Source organism: Meriones unguiculatus, chromosome 4 (assembly GCF_030254825.1).
Source record: "Meriones unguiculatus strain TT.TT164.6M chromosome 4, Bangor_MerUng_6.1, whole genome shotgun sequence".
In the NCBI taxonomy this organism is placed as follows: domain Eukaryota; kingdom Metazoa; phylum Chordata; class Mammalia; order Rodentia; family Muridae; genus Meriones; species Meriones unguiculatus.
Genome location: NC_083352.1, coordinates 89,205,926 through 89,227,911, shown reverse-complemented (window position 1 = coordinate 89,227,911; position 21,986 = coordinate 89,205,926). Strand labels below are relative to the sequence as shown.

The window sequence follows — 21,986 nt, the reverse complement described above, 5'->3', positions numbered from 1 at the left end:
TTTCTTTTTCAGGAGTAGCAGATGGCGTTGGAGGGTGGAGAGACTATGGCGTGGACCCGTCTCAGTTCTCAGGGACTTTAATGCGGACGTGTGAGCGGCTGGTAAAAGAAGGACGCTTTGTCCCCAGCAATCCTGTTGGGATTCTCACCACGAGCTACTGTGAGTTGCTGCAAAACAAAGTACCTTTGCTGGGTGAGTAGACAACTGGACCTCCTCCTTAACTGCACCCCCTAATGGCTAAACAAACGGGATTTTAGCAGTAATCCAGGCTGGCCTCAAACTCAGAGACATGCTGCCCCTGCCTCCTAAGTGTGGGGATTAAAGGTGCATACCACCAAGCCTGGTGTGCTTTTAACTGAGAGAGACCCTTTCTGGTCACTAGAGGCCTTCCTTGCTCACACCTACATTAAATGAGCTTCTGCTCGGTGACACAAGATGTCCCTTGCCTTTGGTCTGAACCCTTCTTCTCAGAGGTTCTTTTCTCATTGCCCTTTGGTCTTCCTCCCACCGAGAGCTCTGCCGGCTTCAGCATGGTACTGCTTTTCTTCCTTTTAAAGTTTTTATTTTATTATCAGGAGTGTATGTGCGTGCGTGGATGTGGAGGTCAGAGGATGACTCAAGGGAGTCCATCTTTTCCTTTCCTACGTGGATCAAACTCAGGGGGTCAGCCTTGGCAGCAAACACTTTTCCTGCAGAACTGGCTCAGCAGTCCACTGCCCTCCTCTTATTACTACATTTTAAAAACGTATTTGTTTTGTGTGTGGAGTCACATGTGCCACAGCACATATGTGGAGGTCAGAGGACAGCCTCCTGGCATAAGTTCTCTCTTTGCAGCACTCAGGTCCTGGAGCTGGGGGACAGGCTGGCAGGCCTTTCCTGTGCTGGCCCCTTGCTGCTCTTGGTCTTAAGTTGGTGAGACATTCTGGATTCTGTTTTAGTACCTCTGTGGGCGCTGTGTGATTATGGGAAAATCACTTAACATTGGATTGGAAAACAGTCTCCTAGACAGTTTCCAGCATGTTCTGTGGGCAAAGGGCACAGGACAGCCAATTACAGCGCAGAAGGTCTTGCTTTTAGCTGCCTAAAAGGTTTGAATTGGTGGTGTCATTTTCTTTTCCTTGTATATTTTCTTTCCTTCTCATTCACCTCCTGTAACTTGGAGATGGTAATAAATGTTTAAGGACATATTCAAGGTTTACTTAGAATATTAGGATTACCATTTCTTCTAACACCCACTGAGATAATCTTTTGTTGCCATGTTTGGCATGCACTCACCTCCCCGACCTAAACCACACACCTCTGCAGCCTTTGTAACTAACCTGGAGCAGTTATGGCAGACTGCGGAAGCTGTGGAGCCATGGTTGGGTATAGCTGTGGACACAATGGTTAGACTGTCCTTTAGCTTTTAAGAGTCTTTTACTACTTTAATGTATGAGTAAATGTCACACATGTGCATGCTCACGCAGGTCAGGAGAGGCCTTGGAGCTGGTGTTGTGAGCCACCCTCCTTGGGTGCTGGCGATGGGACTCGGATCCTCAGAAGAGCAAACTAAGGTGCTCGTAACCACTGAGCCATCTCCCTGACCTGTCTTTGCTTTCTAATCCAGCAATGGCTTAAAAAGCTTACCAAGCAAAAATACTCTAGAGGGTAAGCCTTTGTTGTTGACATAAAGGTCCCCAGAAACCCTTAAATGCATTAATAAGTTCTTAAGAATCCTAAGGGTTAGGAAGGAATGAGAGAGGGGGCTACAGCTGGGATACAAAGTAAATAAACTGTAATTAATATAAAAAACAAACAAACAAACATAAAGAATCTGAAGGGTTGCTGCCATGGTGGCAGTGCCTTTAATTCTAGTACTTGTGCTATAGAGGCAGGTGGATCTCTGAGTTTGAGACCAACTTGGTCTCCAGAGTGAGTTTTAGGCCAGCCAGGGATGCACAGTGAGACCTTGCCTTTTTTTTTTTAAGACCTTGCAGCTAGGTCTCTAATATGCTGGTAGAGCACAGATTAGCATGCACAGTGCTCTTCAATCCTCAGCTCCACAAAAGAAATGAAGCTGAGGGATCAGGCCTAATAAGGTTAGTTAGCTGAGTGCTAAAAATAATTCCACTTTCACCTGAGAGATTTGCCCAGGCGCCTGCCGATGTGGGTCAGCCACCTGAAGATCTGACCCTCATCTTCAGCCTCTCCTCTCCCGCATAATACTGGGGTCGCTTGAAACAGGGGGGGGGGGGGGAGCGTAAGCTGCTAAGCTGCAGGAGCCTTCAGTTTTTCTTCCTGCTCTGGCCATGAAAGTCCCATCAGTTACAAGGACTGTGTTGATTCCACAGGGGCCCGAAATGGTGGCCTGAGGTTGTCACAGTGAGTCATTGGGGTGTTTCCTCAGGAACAGCTCCAAGGCTGTGTCGTTTCTCACTCTCAAGATTTAATTCCATTAGCTTCCAGAAGATCTTTTGTGTGGCTGTTTTGTAATAGTACTTAAAGGCATTTAGGAAAGAAAGCTGACTCCACAGCAGATCATGGAGCAGGTTCTGACAGCACCTCTGGCTGGTTGCAGCACCCATACTTTCTCTTTTGTAGGCACCAATGGGATGTCAAAGTTATGTTTTAGTCAGTCTGCTTCAGATAGTTAACAAGGAAGCTGAATTGCCAAACATTAATGATGAAAGATGCTTATATTCTTTACATTAAATTATACATTTTCATGTATTTATTTATTCATATATTCATATTTTATGTCCATTGGTATTCTGAATATATGTCTGTATGAGGGTGTCAAATCCCCTGGAACTGGAATTACTGACAGTTGTGATCTACCATGTGGTTGCTGGGAATTGAATCCGGGTCCTCTGGAAGATCAGCCAGTGCTCTTAATCACTGAGTCATCTCTCCAGCCCCGAAATTATGTATTTTCATTGGGACAAAATAATAAATACCTAGAATCCCAGCAAGAGAACTGTGACTATCAGTCCCCATGCTCCTGTTTCCTCTGATGCGTCTGGGCACACAGTAGTGGCACTTGGCTCTAAGTGTGCTCTGCTGAGGCAGGCACAGAAGAGCACCTCTTCAGTTGGCTAGAAAGGAACTGAGGCAGGGAGAGGCTGTGTGGCCTGAAGGCAGTGCCCTGGTGTTGACTGAGCGCCCCACAGCTAGTTTGCTTGAGTCTGTCTTTTTTTTTTTTTTTTTTTAAGATAGGGTCTTATATAGCCTAAGCTGGTCTCAGACTCTGTGGCTGAGGATGACCGTGGGTTTCTCGGCCTCCTGAGTGCTGGGGTCACAGTTGTGGGCTACCTCATCTGGTTTACAGGAAACTGGTGCTTGACACAGGACTTGCTGCGTGCTCAGGGCAGCTAAGCTACATCTCAAGCCAGTGCTGGTTTTCTGCGTAATTTATTTATTTATCTTGTGTGAATGTATGTATGCCTGAGTATATGTATGTCCACAGAGGCCAGAAGAGGGCATTAGATGGGTTCCCAGGAACTGGACTTACAGATGGTTGTGAGACACCATTTGGGTGCTGGGAATTGAACCTAGGTCCTCCAGAAGAGAAGCCAGTGCTCTTAACCACTGAGCCATCTCTCCAATCCCCCAAGACTCTTTTAATCTACTTATCTCACTTATCTTCCCTTTCCAAGTGTATTCTTTAACACAGTCGCCTAGTGGCTAACCCAACTTTAAGCATTTGCCATGACTTAACTGGTTTTCTCCTCATGGGTCTCTCAGTGAGGGGTTTTCTTTTTTTTTTTTTCTTTCTATTTTTAAAAAAAATTTTTTTATTACACTTTATTTACTTTGTATCCCCCCTGTAGTTCCCTCCCCCCTCCCCTTCCAATCCCTTCCTTCTTCCCCCTTCTCCACGCATGCCCCTCCCCAAGTCCACTAGTAGGGGCGGTCTTCTTTTCCTTCCTTCTGATCCTAGTCTGCAGCTCTCAGGTGTGGGGCAAACCAGGATGCTCCTCCAGAAACCAAAGATTCCAGTCACAGCTGCTCCCTGGAGTTGAATGATGATGGGCACAGCCCAGGGGAGACCTTGAGCAGATGTCTGTGTTGTTTGTAGGTAGCAGCACAGCCTGCATCGTGGTGTTGGACAGAAGTAGCCACCGCTTGCACACGGCGAACCTGGGTGACTCAGGCTTCCTGGTGGTCCGGGGCGGAGAAGTCGTGCACCGATCTGATGAGCAACAGCATTACTTCAACACTCCATTCCAGCTCTCCATCGCTCCCCCTGAAGCTGAGGGGGTCGTCCTGAGTGACAGGTAATCTTGCAGCCCTTCCTCAGAGCAGGATGTAGCTTATCCACCCTCCCTCTTGTCCTTTTGCAGTAAGACACTGCCTGTCCACAGGACCAACTGTTGGGGCCTTTGCAAGGGGTATAGGTCAAATGGGAATCACAATTGAGCCAAGTTGCCCTAAACACAGTCACCTGAAAGTGTGTGCAAAGGCCACATCAGCTTTCTGTCGTATTTTCACGCCAGCAACGCACTGTGAGTGCATGCGTGGCCACTGCAGTAGAAGCTGAGTTGCCCAAAGGCCTCTGCTGGTGCAGGGTTTGCATACTTTTCTAAGGGGGCTCTGTCAGAGGTCCTCTTCACGCATGCACCCAACACAAGAGACGTGCAAGGCCTGCTGCCATCCCTAATGGGGTCACTAGGGTGTTCTTCTTTTCTTGCTGATTGCTAATGTCTCCTAGTTTATTTTTAAACTTCCAGGAACCTTTCAAAACAACTGGAACACTTTAAAATTAATTTTTAGTTGTTCTTTTCTTAGACTAGAGTAAGGCTAAGGCTTGGACTACACTTTGCTCAGCCACCTTACAGGGGCTGCACACGCTCCCCAGCAACCCCTGAGTGAGCGTTTTAGTGAAGAGACGCCTAGGAAATGGTCTTTTTGCTTACTTCTTTCTTTTCTACCTGTTACCCCTAGTGAATCAGAGCTTAAGGCCAAACTAACATAAAACAGGTATTTCTGCTGTCTTTGCTTTTGGAATGAGGATATTATATAATTAGGTATTGGTGTTTTCCATTTAAATAATCTGCATGGATCCTGCACCTGTAATCCCAGCACTTGGAAGGCTAAGGCAGGAGGATTACCAGTTTCAGGCCAGCCTGGGCTATATATAACAAGACCCAGTCTTAAAAAAATTAGGGCGTTGCTGAAAGAGGGAAGTGCTTCGAGCTCTCAGGTCTGCTGAGTGCCTTAGGTGGGAGAGCATCTGAGCGGACAGGACTGTGTTTATAAACGTTTGTTTCATGTGTTTGGTGGAGGTGGTGTGTGTGTCACAGCACAGGTGTGCAGGTCAGCTCTTTCCTTCTGGCATGTGGGTTCCCAGGGCCAGTGTCAGGTTTGGCAGCAGGTGCCATCCCTGAGCCATCTCATTGAACCAGCTTTCTTGTGCTATTGAGTGGGCTGTGACACACTGTAGCCATCTGGAGTGAAGACCTCGGTGGATACCAAGCTTGGCTGACAGCTTCCAGGTCATGGTGCTTCCTTTTCCTCACTGGCTGCTGCCTCTTTTGGCCTCTTGAGTACCAGATGCCCAGGCAAGCTTTGGGACAGGCAGGCTAGCGGCACAGTCTGCTGGCCTGATGTGAGGTGGAGGTGGCCGCCCGTGGAGCCCAGCTCGCCAGCATGTGACTATGGCTCGTGTTTCAGTGTGGTCGAGAGTTTCCAGCAGCACAGGGTGTTCAGAATGGACAGAGCTGCAGCTGGCGGAACACCAAGCTTGTGGGTGGGAGTGTTAGCAGAGCACGGACTGTCCAATAGGAGTGAGGCTCTCACAGGCGGAATGGCAAAGGCTTTCGTGGGGAAAGAAAAACCTCAGCATAAAACAGAGCCCCCATGCCAACCTGGTTGTTAATCTGCACTTCTCGAACCTGACGCGCTTGTAAAGACAGCAGGCCAGAGTCTTGCATGTTTGTCTGGAATTTTGCAGAAGGAACTAACCGACTTTCCATCATGATGGAAAGTTTTCTCTTCCTGCTGCTTGTCCTTAATTGTCACTCTTATCTATATAGATGTGTGCTGCCTCCTTTGGCCCTGTGAAGTTAAGCTAGGAGTTTGCTCAGGGTACTGTGTAGATCCTCGGGTGTGTACAAGCTTACTCTGAGTTTTTTTCTCAGTGTGTTTTCTATATTACACAGGTTTTCTGTTAGGCCTAGGATGCTCTGGCTCTAGCTCCTCTCTCAATCAGTGTCTAGGGTCTTCTGTTATTTCTAACCTTGGGGTCAGGCAGACCACTAGCTGTCTCCTCTGCCTGCCCTTTCAGACTGGGAGGCAGGGAAGGTGGCCTTCAGCAGTGACTGAGAGCCAGCTTTATGGGGTTATGAACTCCTGCTGCGTCTCCTCAGTGTTAGATCTGTTTCCTTCAGGTTTTGCCAGAAGAAACATCCGCCTCTCTTTCTTTAAAAGTTGTACCCAGATTGGGTATAGTGGCACACATCTGTCATCCCAGCACCCAGGAGGCTGAGACAGGAGAATTATGAGTTCAAGGCCAGCCTGGGCTACATGTTGAGACCTTCTCTCCAAAACAAAACAAAAGTTGTACCAAAAAAAAAAAAAAAAAGACAAGCAGTTTCCTCTGTGCCCTGCTGCAGCCACACATTCTCTGGGGGACCCTGGCACTAGGTTCTCTGCAGATAGACATTCTGAGCTCAGGCGTCTCTGTGTGTCTCTTCCTTATAGAAGTGGTAGTATCCGCCACAGACCCCTGCCTTTTCTGTTTAACCTATTACAGCGTTTCTCCCAGTTGGGAGGGTTACTCTGTTTTTTTCAGTGTGTCATTTAACATGTTCCTTGAAGCTCTACACAGCAGGCACACTTGACAGGGTGGGAGTTATACAGTCCTTAACTGTGCTAAAGCCTCTCTGGGTGCCTCCAGGTAGCCCTTCCTACAGGGGCTCATGTTCTCTGTGGGTGCCAAGTCTCCTGAGAGCCAGGGGAGGGATGCAGTGGTACAGATGGGAGGGGCTGGAATCTGAGGCTGCAGACTGGGCAGGAGAATACAATTCCACAAAAGCTGAAGTTAGATCTGGCTCAGGAGAGAGCCTTCCTCTTGAGCCATGTCATGGGACTGGCCTCACTGCCCGGGCTAAGGTTTACTAGGCTTTTGCTAAGCCTTTGACACTTACAGATGACACTTTCAGCTAATTTTTTTCAAGAATGGTATTTTAGTATGACTTTATGTTGTAAGATGGGATTCGTACTGTGGAAGGAGTATGGAGATCATAGGACACCTGTGGGAGTCAGTTCTCTTGCTTTGACATGTGGGCTCTTTGGTTGCAGAACTCAAGTCAACAGGCTTAATGCTGAACCATCTCAGTAGCCCAACTTTGCTTTAGTTGATGCCATTTTAAAAGCCTCATTACATTGTAAAATGCTGGTAGTGGGACCATTGACACATGTACAGGGCTTCATTCACCTTGCTGTCCCTCCTCTGTCCTTGCCACAGCCCTGACGCTGCTGATAGCACTTCTTTCGATGTCCAGTTAGGAGATATCATCCTGACTGCAACCGATGGGCTCTTTGACAACATGCCTGATTATATGATTCTTCAGGAGCTGAAAAAACTGAAGGTAATGAACTCGGAGCCTGGTGAGTGGGTAGTCCCTGGGAGCTATGGTCTCTGCATAGACAAGTTGGATGGAGCCTGTTGCATTGTCCCTTTGTTAATTTGTAAAGGACTATTTTTTGAACCTTGGGGAAATAATGGATGTAATAGTCCAGTAACATTCCAGGAACATTCAGAAGAGGACTGGGGGAAAGCCCTAACCCTCCTCCACATAGTGATTCAGGGGGAGGCAAAGGGTGCTCTTGTTTTCTGCCTGGTGTTTTATGCATTTGCTTATCCTTCGCTCCTTTTATTGCCACACACACTGCAGGCATGGAGGCTGGAAGGTCAGAAGGAGTTAGGCCAGAGCCAGTCCAGGCAGCGAGGGCCTGGGTGTGGCCAGAGCTGCAGTTGAGGGAAGAGTTTGGCTTCTCCCACAGAAGGTGGCAGGGCCAGAAGCTGGACTTCCCAGATTCTCTCAGCCCAGTGAAAGTACTGGCTGGCAGAAATGGGCCCTTTTGCTCTAGCACCTCACCATTCTGCTTGGGGTGTTTCTTCTGCTGTCCACACAGTAGTTCTGTGTCTGTAATTGGGACATATGAAAGGTCTTGTCCTTCCAGGTGCCAGCAAAAGCAGCCAAAACCATGGGAAGGGTGTCCTGACACCACGCCTGTGCTCACACGTAGTGGGTGCCCTGTGTGCCAACAGTGCTAAGGAGAAAGCACTCAGGCCAGGCCCCACCTTGGTGGGGGTACTTACAGCCTGGAGGAAAGTGGCTGGTAAAGAGATACACTATCAGCTGATGGCAGGTGAAAAAAGGAGAGAAATAAAGGGGAATGCTGCCTGAGACTGGCTTTTAACTTTAATCTCTGTATAAAGTTTGTTTATTTTTATCTTATGTGTATGAATGTATGCCTGGTGCCTGTGGAGGCAAGAAAAGGTTCCCCTGGAACTAATGGAACAGTCATGTGGACGCTAGGAACCAAACCTGGGTCCTCTTCGAGAGCAGCCAGTATTGTTAACCTCAGGAGCCATGTGTCTAGCTGGTTGACACTTAGACTGAAAGACTTAGAAGCTTTGAAGTCAGGGCTGAGGGGTCCTTGTCCACCCATGCCCATTTTATAGACAAAGTGGAAGCAGCTAAGGTCAGGGCCCGGGCAGAGAACACACAGCAAACCCGAAAGGCATTCTCAACCAGCAGGCTGCCTCTTGCTTGAAAAGTAAATATGGCTAGCAAGGTGTGTTCACAAACATGGGGACATCTGAGGCATCATGAAAATGTAGCCAGAATCCATCTTTTCAGACCACTCCATTTTAGCAAGAATACCTTAACATTTTCAAATGGGAAGCAAAAAATGAAAATCTTAAGGAAAAAAATACCTACATTGAAGATCTAGAGCATTTCAACAAAAGGTTTTTTCAAGCAGGGCTCTGATGGGCTTGTTTCCTCTTCCACTCTCTCGATGTCTTTTCTAACTAGAATAAAACTTACGTGTTAGGGGGAAATGTTCAGGTAAATTTTCTGCCTTTAGTGCTGTCTGCACTAAGTGTTCTCATATGAAGAAACCACAAGAGGCATCGTGGTAAAAATAACTCTGTCCTTTCATTTTAGAATTCAAATTATGAGAGTATACAGCGGACTGCAAGAAGCATTGCTGAGCAAGCACACGAGCTGGCCTATGACCCAAATTATATGTCACCTTTTGCACAGTTTGCATGTGACAACGGATTAAATGTGAGAGGTAAGCATTCTCTGGAAGGCTCTGAGCTCCAGTGAGAATGTTTAGGTGTCCTTCCTCTCTTAGCAAGGTGAGGAAGGTGGCAGCCGGTGTGTGTCTGAGGTGCCCTTCAGAGCCAACCTTGCCTGGGTAAGAGACGGGTGGAACCCAAAGCCCTTTACTCCACACTGCCCTGTACCCTGGGCTCCGTTCCAGCAGCTTGATGTTCTGACCCTTGAGTGGCTGACTTGAAACTGCCACCACAGTCTGGAAAGGAAAGCTGGATAACATTGCCTTTGCTTGTGGTGTCTTTATCCACCTCATGATGTGACTGGGGAATTAGACCAGTCCTAGCTGGGTGATGTTGCTATCAGGACTGTGGGGAGCTGCCCAGCTTTTGCTAGTGTGATACTATGATATGCTGAGCACATCTGCGCTCAGGAAATGTTAATGTGGAGAAAAGCACATGCCATAGCTGCTTGGCAGATTAGAATACGGGCTATTCCTAGTTTCCAAACATTGGACACATTTGTCCAAATTAGGGCAGTGCTGGGCTGGAGCTGTCCTGCCAGCTGTCTCACTGATATGACTCTGTAAGTCATCTGCAAGCCATCATGTGGGAAAGCAGCAGGGTGGGTTTAGGGTTGTTGTCTAAAACTTCAGATGAATCATTTCTTTGTTTTTGCTTCTTTGACACACAGTTTTAGATAACTCAAGCTGGCCTCAAATATGTGGTGATCCTCCTGCCTCAGCCCACCAGTGCTGAGAGTGGAGGTGTGCTTCGCCACGCCCTGGCTTCTTGGTGCTGTTTAGCTATACCTTGCTTGTTTTATTTTAGCTTTTGGGGATGATACCATTTAACACAGTCTGGGCTTGAACTCCTGATCTCCCACACTTGTAGCTTGCAGCTTTAACTCTGTCCACTCCGGTGCACTGGCAAGTCAGACCCACTGAAATATGAGCACTTGTCTCTGCAGCACTTACCTGGGCCCTGTCTTTGGTTGACTTTTCCTTCAGGCATACTGATGAGTTTCATTTGTGTTTTAGGTGGAAAACCAGACGACATCACTGTCCTCCTCTCAATAGTGGCTGAGTACACGGACTGACTGGACACGCGAGCGACTCCTGCCTTCCCCTTGTCGCCCCACTTTTCCCTGCCATGTGTGCTGATCCTGCTGGCAGGACCACATTTCTTTGCCACTGATCTCAGTGGCCAGTGATGGATGCTCTGGCCCTTGTTTGAGACCCATTGAGATCCTTGTTGAGAACCACTATTGTCATCCACTAGCCCAGACCTGCTGGTGACTGCCAAGAAAAGTGAGGTGACCTCTTCCTTCTCCCAGAGGTTTTCAAGGCCTTTTACTTTTCAAAAGCAGTTGAAGTTTTGAAAATAAGTAATGTTGGTAAAGTAAATTCAAAATTTCAGTGTGTTAAAGGGATTTTAACATTCAACAAGTAGTAAATAGTGATCCATCTACCAGAAAACACACGATGGTCCCAGGATCGTCCCGTGTCCCAGAGGCGCAGTGTCTGCTAGGACTTGTGCGGCTTTTTGTTTTCTGTATAAACTCGTTTCCCAGGAGCCCACAGTCCTGTCCTGTGCTGGGCTGGGTTGTGACACCGTAGCCCCGGCAGCTTATGTTTCGGTTACAAATCGGGAGAGAATTTTTGTTGTGTGGATGCAAATATTCTGTGCTTTTTAAAGATGCTTACTCGTGCCCCTGTGATTGAGGCTGCGGCAGTCTACTGATTTGTCCAGGTCACAGGAGGGACAGGGAGGAGACTCCTTACCAAAATCTATTCATGGAAATACGCAAAAGTTCAAAACTCCTCAAAGCCTGAGAATCAAACGCTGTGGCTGAAGTGGTCCGAAGTCGTCCGTGCTGCCTGTGAGGATGCCATGGGCTTTCCCGGGAGAGTATGCAGGTGCAGCTCTCAGTGGGGTTGGCTGTGGACAGCTTTGCTCCTTCCCTCAGGAGCCTCCCACCCTAAGAGCATGCCCCCCCGCGCTGTGTCCTCAAGGTGACAGCGTGGTGGCTGCAGCGCCCAGAGCCCACAGGAAAGCTAGTAATGACCTGACACCTGCAGTGACCCCAGCTGAATGTGGGGCTCTGAGTCCAGCTTAATGTTTACAGTTCTAATAGCCATTTGCAGTAGGTGACGTTCCGTCTCAGACTTCCCCATTACCTGCAAGCGCAAACTTATTTTTAAGGTTTATGTACAATTGACTGCTGTAAAGATATATATTTTTGAGTCCGTTCTTCTCCTTCATTAACTTGGTGGTAGAAACTATATATACTTAGAAACCCTTAAGTTAAAGCCGTGTTTTCTGTGCAAGTCAGGTGATATTGGTGTGAAGATCACGTGAACAGCTGCCGCACAGCCCTTCCTCTGCAGGAGACACTGGCTCCCTGGTTACTGCATTGAACTTGTGTTTGAGGTTACCTCAACTTGTTTTTAAAAGATTTTGTCTGTGAGTTTGTATATTGCGTAGTTGTCTCTTGTTTTATTTAAATTGTTTACCATGTACCATGTACATGTCATTGCTCTATCTCAGTGCATCATGCTTGTAACAGGCATTTCATTTGTAAGAATGAGTTACTCATTTGTAAGCTGTTCAGTAATTTATCTACTATTCCTAAATTGGCATAATGTTAGATTCCTATTTTGAATCACCTTTAATTACATGTCAGAATGCCTTAACTACCCTAACCTGACAACACTGAGTTCTTTGGTAAGGAGGTACAGGGGCCGGGTATAGAGGGAGACTGGAATAAGGAGATGTCGTGCTCTATCGATCCCAGAGCATGAAGACATGTAGTTTGTATTTATTTTGCACAAACTCTTTGCAGCGTCTGTGTTTAAAACAGTAAGGTTGCATCCAGACGGGGTGTGTGACTCTAGGACTGACTACTTCAACTCTTCTGTGTGCTTTGTAATTAGTTTTTGGTCAGAGGTATTGTAGCCTTACAATCTGGATATATTTTGCATTAATTTTCCAATGCCGACATTTAATTCCTGCCAAGAGCAGAGCTGGTCAAGTCACTGGCTTTTTTTTCTGCTCTCATTTACCCATCAAGCAATCTTTGTAAAAGTAGATTGGTGTGTTTTATACAACTTTTAGTCAACTCACTTTTCTGAGCAGTGATTGTTAGAAACGGACAGACAGTGAGGCTGTTCTAGTACACTGAAAACTATAGGGCAGGCGTCAACATTCAGAGTGAAAATTACTTTGGGCCTGGCGCGTGGACTAGTGACATCACATACTCCCTTTGCTTCTCCCCTGTCCTTTTTGTTACACTTAGTTTTGTGACTGTCAGAGGTCAGGCGGAGCGAGTGCTGCCTCACACTCCCCCTGGCCAGAGGCTCTGTCACACACCCCTTGCTAGGTCCAATTTGGATCCTGGTGTGCGCACGCGTTGTATTTTAAATCAAGCAATGTAAGCGCTCACATTTGTCTCATGGAGTGAACTTTTATAACAAAAGAGAAAATTTGGGTTTTAATTTACAAATGGCAAATTATTTATCCCTCTGGATGCACCAAAGACCAGTAAAGTTTATAGCTTTTCCATCTATATTTATAAAGCAATACTGTATTATAAAAAAATCACTATTTTTATCACATGCTTGAAATTTTTATTTTGTTCTGTTTTAAAAATGTGCACTCTAAACATATCAGAACCTTATTTCTTCCTATGAACTTAAGCTGCCTGCGCACAAAAAATATAAGATTACCAAATGGAGATGAAGTAGCTAGAGTCCCTAGGCTCTTAAAAACTGAAAGAAATGAGGGCGAAAACAAGTTCTTTGTTCTGAGTTACAGTATGTGCTTGACTTGGTCGATAGGTTACTAACTCAAAGAATCCATTCCAGGTGTGTGTGTCTGGGTTGGGCTGTGTCTGAAGTAGAGAATGGGTATGAGCTTTCCGAGGCGGGAGAGTGCCCTTTTCTGCCGCTGCCCTTGTTCTGGATAGAGTAGCCAGCAGATGGAAATGTCACAGGGCTGCCATCCCATGAGTGTTCTGGAGGTGGCTGGCAGGATTGGCTAGGGCTGTATGTGTTTGTACTTTTGGGTAGGTTCGTGGCTCCTTGTCACTGCACCAGCTCTCTTAGGCAAAATTACAACACTCAGTTTCTCTGGAGACTGTCACATTTTTGCATTTAAAAAATTTTGCGATGCCAAAAAAAAAAATCTGCTTATAAAACAAAATATGAAACAGAAGACATCTGGATTCTGTTTCTTTCAAAAAAGTAAATTTATCACAAAATTGAACTTCTCAATAAAGCAGTGTCCATGTCAAAATGTAACTGTTAGCAGGTAGTTTGTGGCAAAGATGACTAAATGATGAAGCAAATCTGAGTCTGTGTATACTAACGAGCTGCATTTTCTGTTGAGACTATCATTGTTTGTCCTACAAGAGGCAATGACCCGAATTGATGTCTGAAATATAATTTATGCAGGAATAGTTCTGTAAATACATTTAAATAAACTGTAAAGATATTTAATAAATATAGTATTTATACTAACTGCCACTCCTTGGTTTGAATGGTTAGGGACTGAGACCCTGCACACAGCATTGTCTTCGTCATGTCCTCAACCCCAAGCCTCTTGGTCTTTCCACGGTGAGCGGCCCTTCAGAGCTTCATCTTCTGTCTATACCAACTGACCCAGCATGGCTAAACAGCTACTTGTCATCCTCAAAAACACACCAGAATGGACTGACAATTGAGTGTAAAATAGGTTGTTTTTTGTTTTTCCAGCCGGGGTGTTGTACCTTCCAGACAATACTGGCTAAAGCTACCAAAACCTGCTGTGAGGGCTGGGGCTTGGTGGTGGAGTGCTGACCTAGTGTGTGCAAGGCCCTGGAGTCCATGCCAGCACCACACACACCCACACAGGCAGGCAAGCACACACCGCCGCTGTTTGGGCTTTCCAAGCCCTGAGTGCTTCTAGTGTAACAGTGCCAGTGGAGGCTGCTACTGACCAAGGCGGGTGCTTTGGAAGCCATGTTGGTGAGTGAACCCTGACATCCTCAGCAGGGCGAGGATGATGAGAGTTGCTCTGCAGCCATCTTCATCGTTAGGAGTGTCAGAAATCCAGTTAGTCATCAGTGTAAACATGAGATTCATAAATCTCAGCCTACAACAGAGGACAGGGCTGAGATAGGTGGGCATTGCCAGTTTCCAAAAAAAAAAAAAAAAGCTTGGTGAAAGCCCATTTTCATTCACACAGGAACGCCTTGGAATGAAGCTGGGTTTTTATTAGGTTACTGTGGGCAACTGTGACTCATGGCTGAGCTACAAGAACCAAGTCACTCTGGTTCCAGCTAGAACTCTGTTCACACTTCTAAAGCATGCCAATCCACTTAAGCAGCACTTACAGTTTCTCAGACTCTTAAGTTCAGTGGCCTCCTGTTTGATACTTCCTTATGGTTTAATGGTTTTCCAAAGACTTAGCAATAGCATGTTACCAAACGCTCCTTTGTTGGCTTGTAATTGAGTGTAAACAGGTTTGGGTGAGAAAAACACACACTGTAAGATGTTACATAACCTTGCTTTTGCACCAGGTTTTTAATCTGTGTAGGTAAGCAGCTAGATCTGAGAGGAGCAATGGGCAGGCATTTGTCTCCTGCTTACCTCACTCCACTGCAGGCTTAGCTTAGGGGCTGCTGCGTGTGCTGATGACTCCTGACTTGCCTTCACTCCTCTACATGCTTTCTGTACCCCACTGCACAGCATATAGGAACCAGAGCAACCGAAGGCTGGGAAATAAAATTATATGATATATATATATAAAATGACCACAAAGTGAAAGACTAACTATAGAGTTTTTTATTCATGACCTTTTTTCTAGTCTGAAAAAAAAAAAACAATGAACAGTACCTGCCAGGTCACTGCATAAGGAGGGACTGTCTGACTGCTGTCTGCAGTCAGGTACAGAACCCCACCAACCCCGATGCTGAGGAAAGTCTGCTTTGGGGGCCGGCCAAGGACATGTCAAGGCTGCAGAATAAATGGGCATCTAAACCCTAATGGCTAATTCCTGTGCTGCCAGCTCTGTCCGTCCCCCTCCCCCCTGTGGCACATGGATTTTAGTGCACTGTGGTACTGGGAAGAGCAGAGGCACGTACATCTCCAGGGCAGCCTGGGACAGTGTGCTCCATTCTCATTTGGCTTCAAGGAGCCAGGCCCAGCACCCAGTACAGTTATCACTGAGCCTAGGCTGCAAACGTGCATCCACCTGAGTCCTCCTCACTGTCACTTGCTTTGGCGAGGCTGTCCAAGGGGTGGCCAACATGTTCTTGCTGTTCAGAAGAAACTGCTCCAAAGAACATACAGGAAAACTAGAAGAGAAGACAAAAGCTTGCAGTGTATGCTGAAGACAAAGCCTGCAGGCTGAGGGCCCCAGGTGCTGCTGCTGGCTTTGATGGGAGTGAAGAGTAGACACCATTATCCACTGGACACATCTAGGGCCAGAGCCTTTTCTGCCCTCATCAGCCCACGACCTGGCCTTTCTGAATGGTGGTCCTCTCCTGGAGCCACAGAAAAGTCCACCATGAGGCAGAGTCTCTCATCAAAGGGGGTCAATAGTTGGCTCCCCTCCCCTCATATTTGCCCTCACAGGATAAAGCTGACCCCCAACCCCAACCCTCTCATTACGGAGAGCCTTCGTTTTGCTGATGTTTAGATGTCTCATCCTCTGCCCTCTCCAGCTGCTGCCCCTTCCCTGTCACAGAGAAGTGCCTGTCTGTCCTTAGAGACTCTCATCCTCCTTCCTACCCTGTCTTACGCTTCTGACCTCAGCACTGCCCGGAATGAGCCCTGTGCCTGAACTAGCGTCCTGTAGCAGACAGAAGACATAAGTGAGGTCAGCAACAAGACCTTCTGCAGCTTCTGATCCCTCATTGTGGTTATGGTGAGGACAGTGACACCGCCACAGACTAAACCCTAGAGCCCCATCACAAAGGTAGGTAGTGATGGGATCAGGTTCCAAAGATGGCATTGCCAGCCAGGCAGGCTAAAGACTTTGACTGCCTGGCTTGGGTTATAGAAGTGGACTTAGAGCCTGAGAATGCCAGAAGGTGCCAGACTCTGGCCATGGTGGGAGACTGAAGGGCGCGGGCTGAGAGACACCCTGATGTTTAGTCCTGAGAGAACCAGTTCACAAAGGGCTGCAGTGAAATCTGTGGTCACCTGTTAAAAGAGCAGCACCTGGCTTCAGCTCAGCTGGAAGCAGTGTGTATTGCTTCTAAGTCTGGCATTGAGCAACATCAAGGCCCTGAGGCTAGAGATGACTCTGGGCAGCTGCTTCTGTCCAAGGTCTGGCCCGTGTAGTACTTCTCAGTAATTAGTGTTCACAGCATCCTCTGAGGCTGCAGAGTCCAGGCTTGTTTTGGTGTTTGAGCATTGCCTGATTTTGCCCTGGAGTGAGCGCTAGTAGCCACCTGCTCTTGCTCCTGCTGTCTACCTGAGCTTGAAATCTGGCTGGCCAGCAGCCTTTATGATGTCAAGCAGGGATGATGCACACAGTAAGAAAGAAGAAGGCTGGGCTGCAGCTTAGTGGTAGAGCACTCTGCTAATGTGCCAGAAACCTGGCTCTGTCTCCAGTACCACAAAGCAAAAAAAGGTAAGAATGCTGGCCCTGGGTCACAGGGCGACCTGTGAGGCACAGGAGCTGCAGAAATGGCTCAGCGTTTGAGTGTGTGCTGCTCTTTCATAGGACCTGAGTTCAGTTTCCAGGACCCATACTGGGCAGGCTCACAATTGCCTGCAACTCAGGCCACTGGGGATCCAATAACTTCTTGCCTGCATGAGCACATACTCGAACAGTCCCTCTCTTACACACACACATGCATTAAGAAAGCAATATTTGGATCACATCTTCCTGCTAAGATGATGAGGAAGCAGGATGCCTGGCTCTGGCTATAATTTAGGATACAAGAGCTCAACGATTGGCACAGAGAAAAAAATAAGGCCATTTCTAATTGATGATGACCGCTGGGAGAACCGAACAAGGTGAAGAAGACAATCAGGAGTTGGACGTGGTAATGTACCCCTTTAATCCCAGCACTCTGAAGGCAGAGGCAGGCAGATCTGAGTTCAAGGCCAGCCTGGTCTACAGATCAATCAAATTCCGGGACAGCCAGACAGCCAAGGGTATTCTAGGCAACCTAGAAGCAGGCTGCCTATATGCTAACAAAGGGCTCACAGGGAAAAACCCTGTCTCTAAAAAGAAAGAAAGAAAGAAAGAAAGAAAGAAAGAAAGAAAGAAAGAAAGAAAGAAAGAAAGAAAGAAGAATTCAGCAAAGTAGAGAGACACAGAATCTCAGCTGTACACACAAGTTATACAGAAAACATATCTATAGCAGCAACAGTCACGTAGCCCAAGCTGGCATCAGACTCACCATGTGCACCACCACACAGTGCTGGGGATCCAACCCAGAACCCTGGGCATCCTAGGCAAGCATTCTATCAACTGAGTGATATATCCCTGGTCCCCATGCCTCCTGCCCTCCTTTTTATTTAAAGACAGAATCTCATGATCTGGCCTCACCCTCACAAATGCTGTAATTCCTAGTATATACCCCATCCCCAGACAAGAGTACATGTAACAACAGACACCCAAACCCCTATGAAGAGCCTGGATATGGACCCACTTTGGTCCTAGCACTCAGAAGGCATGAGGATTGGGAATTTCCATCTGGGCTACATAGTGAGATCCTGTCTTCAATCCTCCACCTCCCACAGGGAAAAGCTGGGTGTGGTAGTGCATTCCAGCCCTTGGGAGATAGAGCCAAGGGGTCCATCCTCAGCTACAAAGGGAATTTGAGGCAAACCTGGGCAACATGAGACCACGTCTTAAAAAAATTAAATCCCAGCACTTGGGAGGCAGAGGCAGACAGAGTTCTGTGAGTTCAAGGCCAGCTTGGTCTACAAAGTGAGTTCCAAGACAGCCAGGGCTACAGAAGACCTGTCTCAAGGAACATTTGAGAAGTTCTAAAAACAACATTTTTAGAAGTCTGAATTCTAAAACAGCCCTGAGAGACATAGGTGGGCTTAAAGATGAAAACATCACCTGACTACAGGGGCTTAATGTAACAGTGCTTTGCCCAAGTGTGAAGTAGTTCAGACTCCAACAGACACTTTTTATGGGGATGGGTGAGTTGTTACTAGTTTAAGTTACAGGTAAATGTTCATGGTATAAAAAGACAAGTCTACCAAAAGCCGCTGATGAAGTGGCAGTGGATAAGGAAGACACTAATGGATCAACCACAGCAAGTCCAGAGACTGGCACAAGTGTGCCAAGTGTATAACATGGCATAGGAGACACCAGAGCCCTAGGCAAAGCCAGGCTATAATTTTAAAGACTTCTGGGGTAGCTGCAAAGACAAAGTTAGACCCATAATTTACAACATGCACGAAGAGAGACTCCAGATGGCTTAGTGAGTAAACATTAGAGGAAAGAGGTGGATTTCTTAACTGGTGTAGGAAAAGCTTTCTAATTGACTCAAAATCACTTGAAATTGTAAAAAATTTACCATGTACAGGAAAAAGGATTTGCATGGCAAAACAAAAAACAAAAACATCCCAACAACAAAACAAACAACCTACAACAACAAAAACCCATCTATAAGATACGTAGGTGGGTACAGCACTCATCACAGATGGTGGATAACAAGCCTGTGTGTCCACTGAGCACATGCAAAGGGGACAGGGCTGTAGACTGTGCCGTGGATAAGACCGCTTGGTATTCTTCCATAAGACCCAAGTTTGGTCCCCACTATTCCACTTCACTCACCACCGAGAAATGCAAATTAAAGCCATGCTGAGAGAGAGTGGAGACACAGATGAGTAGTTACACACTCTTGCAACCTCAGTTCAGTTCCTATCACCCAAGTTGAGTGGCTCACAGCTGCCTGTAATTCCAGTCCAGGGGATCTGACACCTCTTCTGATTTCTAGGTACTACACACACGTAGCAAATGCATAGACACATAAAGGCAAAAAGTCTTTCATTCTAGGTCTATGGACCTATGAGTTTGAGGCCAGCCTGGTCTACATAATGAGTTCCAGAACAGCCAGCGATCTGTAGAGAGATCCTGTCTCAAAAAGAAATGAAAAAATAGAACTAGAGAGATGACCAGTTAGAGCACCAGCTGCTCTTGCAGAGGATCCAGGTTTGGTTCCCAGCACCCACATATGGGCTTACAACCATCAGTAACTCCAGTTCAAAGAGATCCAACTCTTGACATCTGTGTGCAACAGGCACACACACACGGCACACATGCACACATGCAGGCAAACACTCATATACATAAAAATATTTTCAAAGCAAAAGAAAAGTTTCTGAACTCTAAACTTAGCAGTGATTTTTAAGTTTGGCAGTATGTGCTGTTTGCAGCCCTGGGGAAGCTGTCCCTCTCCCTCCCTGCTGCAGCAAGCAGACACTAGCAGGGTCTGAAGAACATCACACTTGGCTCACACTCTGAGGAAGGATGTACCTAAGGCCACACTTCTACTAATAGGAGATACATATGCGACCCAATTTGTTCTTAGAGCTTTTAATTATTTTACAACAAGGTTTCACGAAACACCCTTGTTGGCTTAGAGCTATATAGACCAGACAGGCCCTGAACTCAGAGATCCTCCCGCCTCTGCCTCCCGAGTGCTTGCGACACCTTCTGTAATTGCAGAATACTGGGGGAGTATAAAAAGCGATGCAGAGCGTGTAACTCACGGAGGACGACACAGCTGCCGTGCGGAAAGCGGTGTCATCCAGCAGGTGGTAAGTGCAGAAAGTAGCTGGAAAGCAGTGTGTGTAAGGAAATATGTGCAGCTGCTCATTTGTTAAGGAAGGAGACAGAAAGTGCTTGCCGCACAAGCGTGAGAATCAGTTTGGACCCAGCATAAAAACCTGGACAACGTCGCCTGTTTCCCTGGGGCTGGGCTTGGAGTCAGGCAGATCTGTGGAGCTCTTGGTCAGCCCGCCTTGCAAGGAACGAGTGTCAGGTTCACTGACACGTCTCAAAAAGTAAAGATGAACTGACAGTGAAACGGCTCAGTGGGCAAAGACTGTATGCCAGGCCCCACATGGTAAAGGACATAGCATGGGCATGCACACACACAAATGTAACTCTAAAGCTGCTGATTCTTTTTTCTAAATATTTCTCTGTGTGTATGCCTATATGTGCACATATATGTGCTCATGCATGCAGGTGCCCATGGAGGCTGGAAGAGGGTGTAGGATCCTCTGGAGCTGGACTTGCAGGCAGTTGTGAGCTGCTGCCTTGGGTGCTCGGAAGCAAATTCCAGTTCTTTGCAAGAGCATCAGGACCATTTAACAACTTAGCCATTTCTCCAGTCTCTAAAAATATATTTTTAATTAAAAAAAAAAAAAAAACCATCAGCATCAACCGTGAGCCTCCAAGTGCACACATGTGCAGGCACACGCACAGGTGCGCACAGCAGACTGTTGGGGGCTGGCCTACTGCTGTGTATTATAACGCTAAAAGCTGGCCTGGAGCCCTGGCTGCAGTAGAGACACAAGTACACCCTTTGCTGTGGAAACTTTGCTTTACCTAACTTAAAGTTAATTGGTTAACTTAGGCCAGGGTCAAACAGAAGGGGAGGAGGACCTCCCCTATCAGTGGACTAGGGGAGGAGCATAGGGAGAGGAGAGAGAGAGGACAAGTGGGTTTGGGAGGAGACAAGGGAGGGGGCCACAGCCAGGATACAAATTGAATAAATTGTAATAAATTATGATAATAATAATAAAGAAATAGAAAAAAAAACTTTAACTAGACAGAAGAGAAGTAGGCAGAGCTTAGGTTCCCAGGCTTGGAGTCAGAGAGGAACCACAAGGCCAGGAGAAGAGAGAGGAAGCAGAAGATGTAACAGGAGGAGAGGAGGGTGGAGAGGAGGAAGTCACCATGGGCGTATGGACCATGAGCATGTGGCCTTGAGGCTGGCCTGACAGGACAGAAGCAGCCCAGGCAGGAACAGTTATGGCAGGTAACGGGGTGTGAAGCTGGGGAATAGCAAAAAAGCTTAGAGCGTTGATATCTGCCCAGTTAGGGTGCCTTAAAGCTTTTATAATTCTAAAAGGTCTCTGTCTCAATTATTTGGGAACTAACTGGGGTGGAGAAGCCCTCTAGAATAGTATCCCTTCAACATACAATGACATACATACACGATACCTTTTTTTTTGGTAAGGAGCACTTGCTGACAAGCCAGTGAGCCAGATTCAACCTCAGAGACCCACAGAGTGCAAGGAGAGAACTGACTTCAGCGAGTTCTCAGATCACCACCCTGTGTGCTGCGGTGTGTGTGCACACATGTACACACAGAGTTTAATTAAAACAAATGTGAGCCAGGACTTTAATGTAAACAGAAACAGTGACATCAGGAGAGAACACAGGTGGAAACCTTCAGTTGCAGGAAAAACCAAGGGCTGTGAAGGGGACTGCAGTCGCTGAGGGGAGAATACCAGAAACTGAGCACTGGCACCTCCTGAGTAAGACGCTTCTACACAGCCAAGAGCAGGGACCGAGCAGGAGCCTATAGACTGGGGTAAAAGCTTAGCTAGCTTTGCATCTGACAGAATCGGTATCTACAATGTATAAAGAACTCAAAAATGAAATATCAAAACAAAACAAAAAACAAGGGGGCTGGTAAGATAGCTCAGCACATCAAGCACTCTCTGCCAAGCCTGACGAACTGGGT

At 46.8% G+C, this 21,986-nt stretch overlaps 2 protein-coding genes across 2 annotated transcripts in view; one reads left to right on the top strand and one right to left on the bottom strand.

Annotated features, from left to right (window-relative positions):
• The window catches only part of Pptc7 (protein phosphatase targeting COQ7), a 39,196-nt gene extending 25,405 nt beyond the window's left edge, over positions 1-13,791 (top strand). The window contains exons 2-6 of the mRNA XM_021631340.2: positions 13-192; positions 4,058-4,256; positions 7,448-7,571; positions 9,159-9,288; positions 10,312-13,791. Coding sequence (XP_021487015.1) covers positions 13-192; positions 4,058-4,256; positions 7,448-7,571; positions 9,159-9,288; positions 10,312-10,370 — 692 coding nt within the window. The 3' untranslated portion in view covers positions 10,371-13,791. The remainder of the gene's footprint in view (positions 1-12; positions 193-4,057; positions 4,257-7,447; positions 7,572-9,158; positions 9,289-10,311) is intronic.
• Positions 13,792-15,174: 1,383 nt separating this feature from the next.
• The window catches only part of Rad9b (RAD9 checkpoint clamp component B), a 30,331-nt gene continuing 23,519 nt past the window's right edge, over positions 15,175-21,986 (bottom strand). Inside the window, exon 11 of the mRNA XM_021631395.2 lies at positions 15,175-15,608. Coding sequence (XP_021487070.2) covers positions 15,483-15,608 — 126 coding nt within the window. The 3' untranslated portion in view covers positions 15,175-15,482. The remainder of the gene's footprint in view (positions 15,609-21,986) is intronic.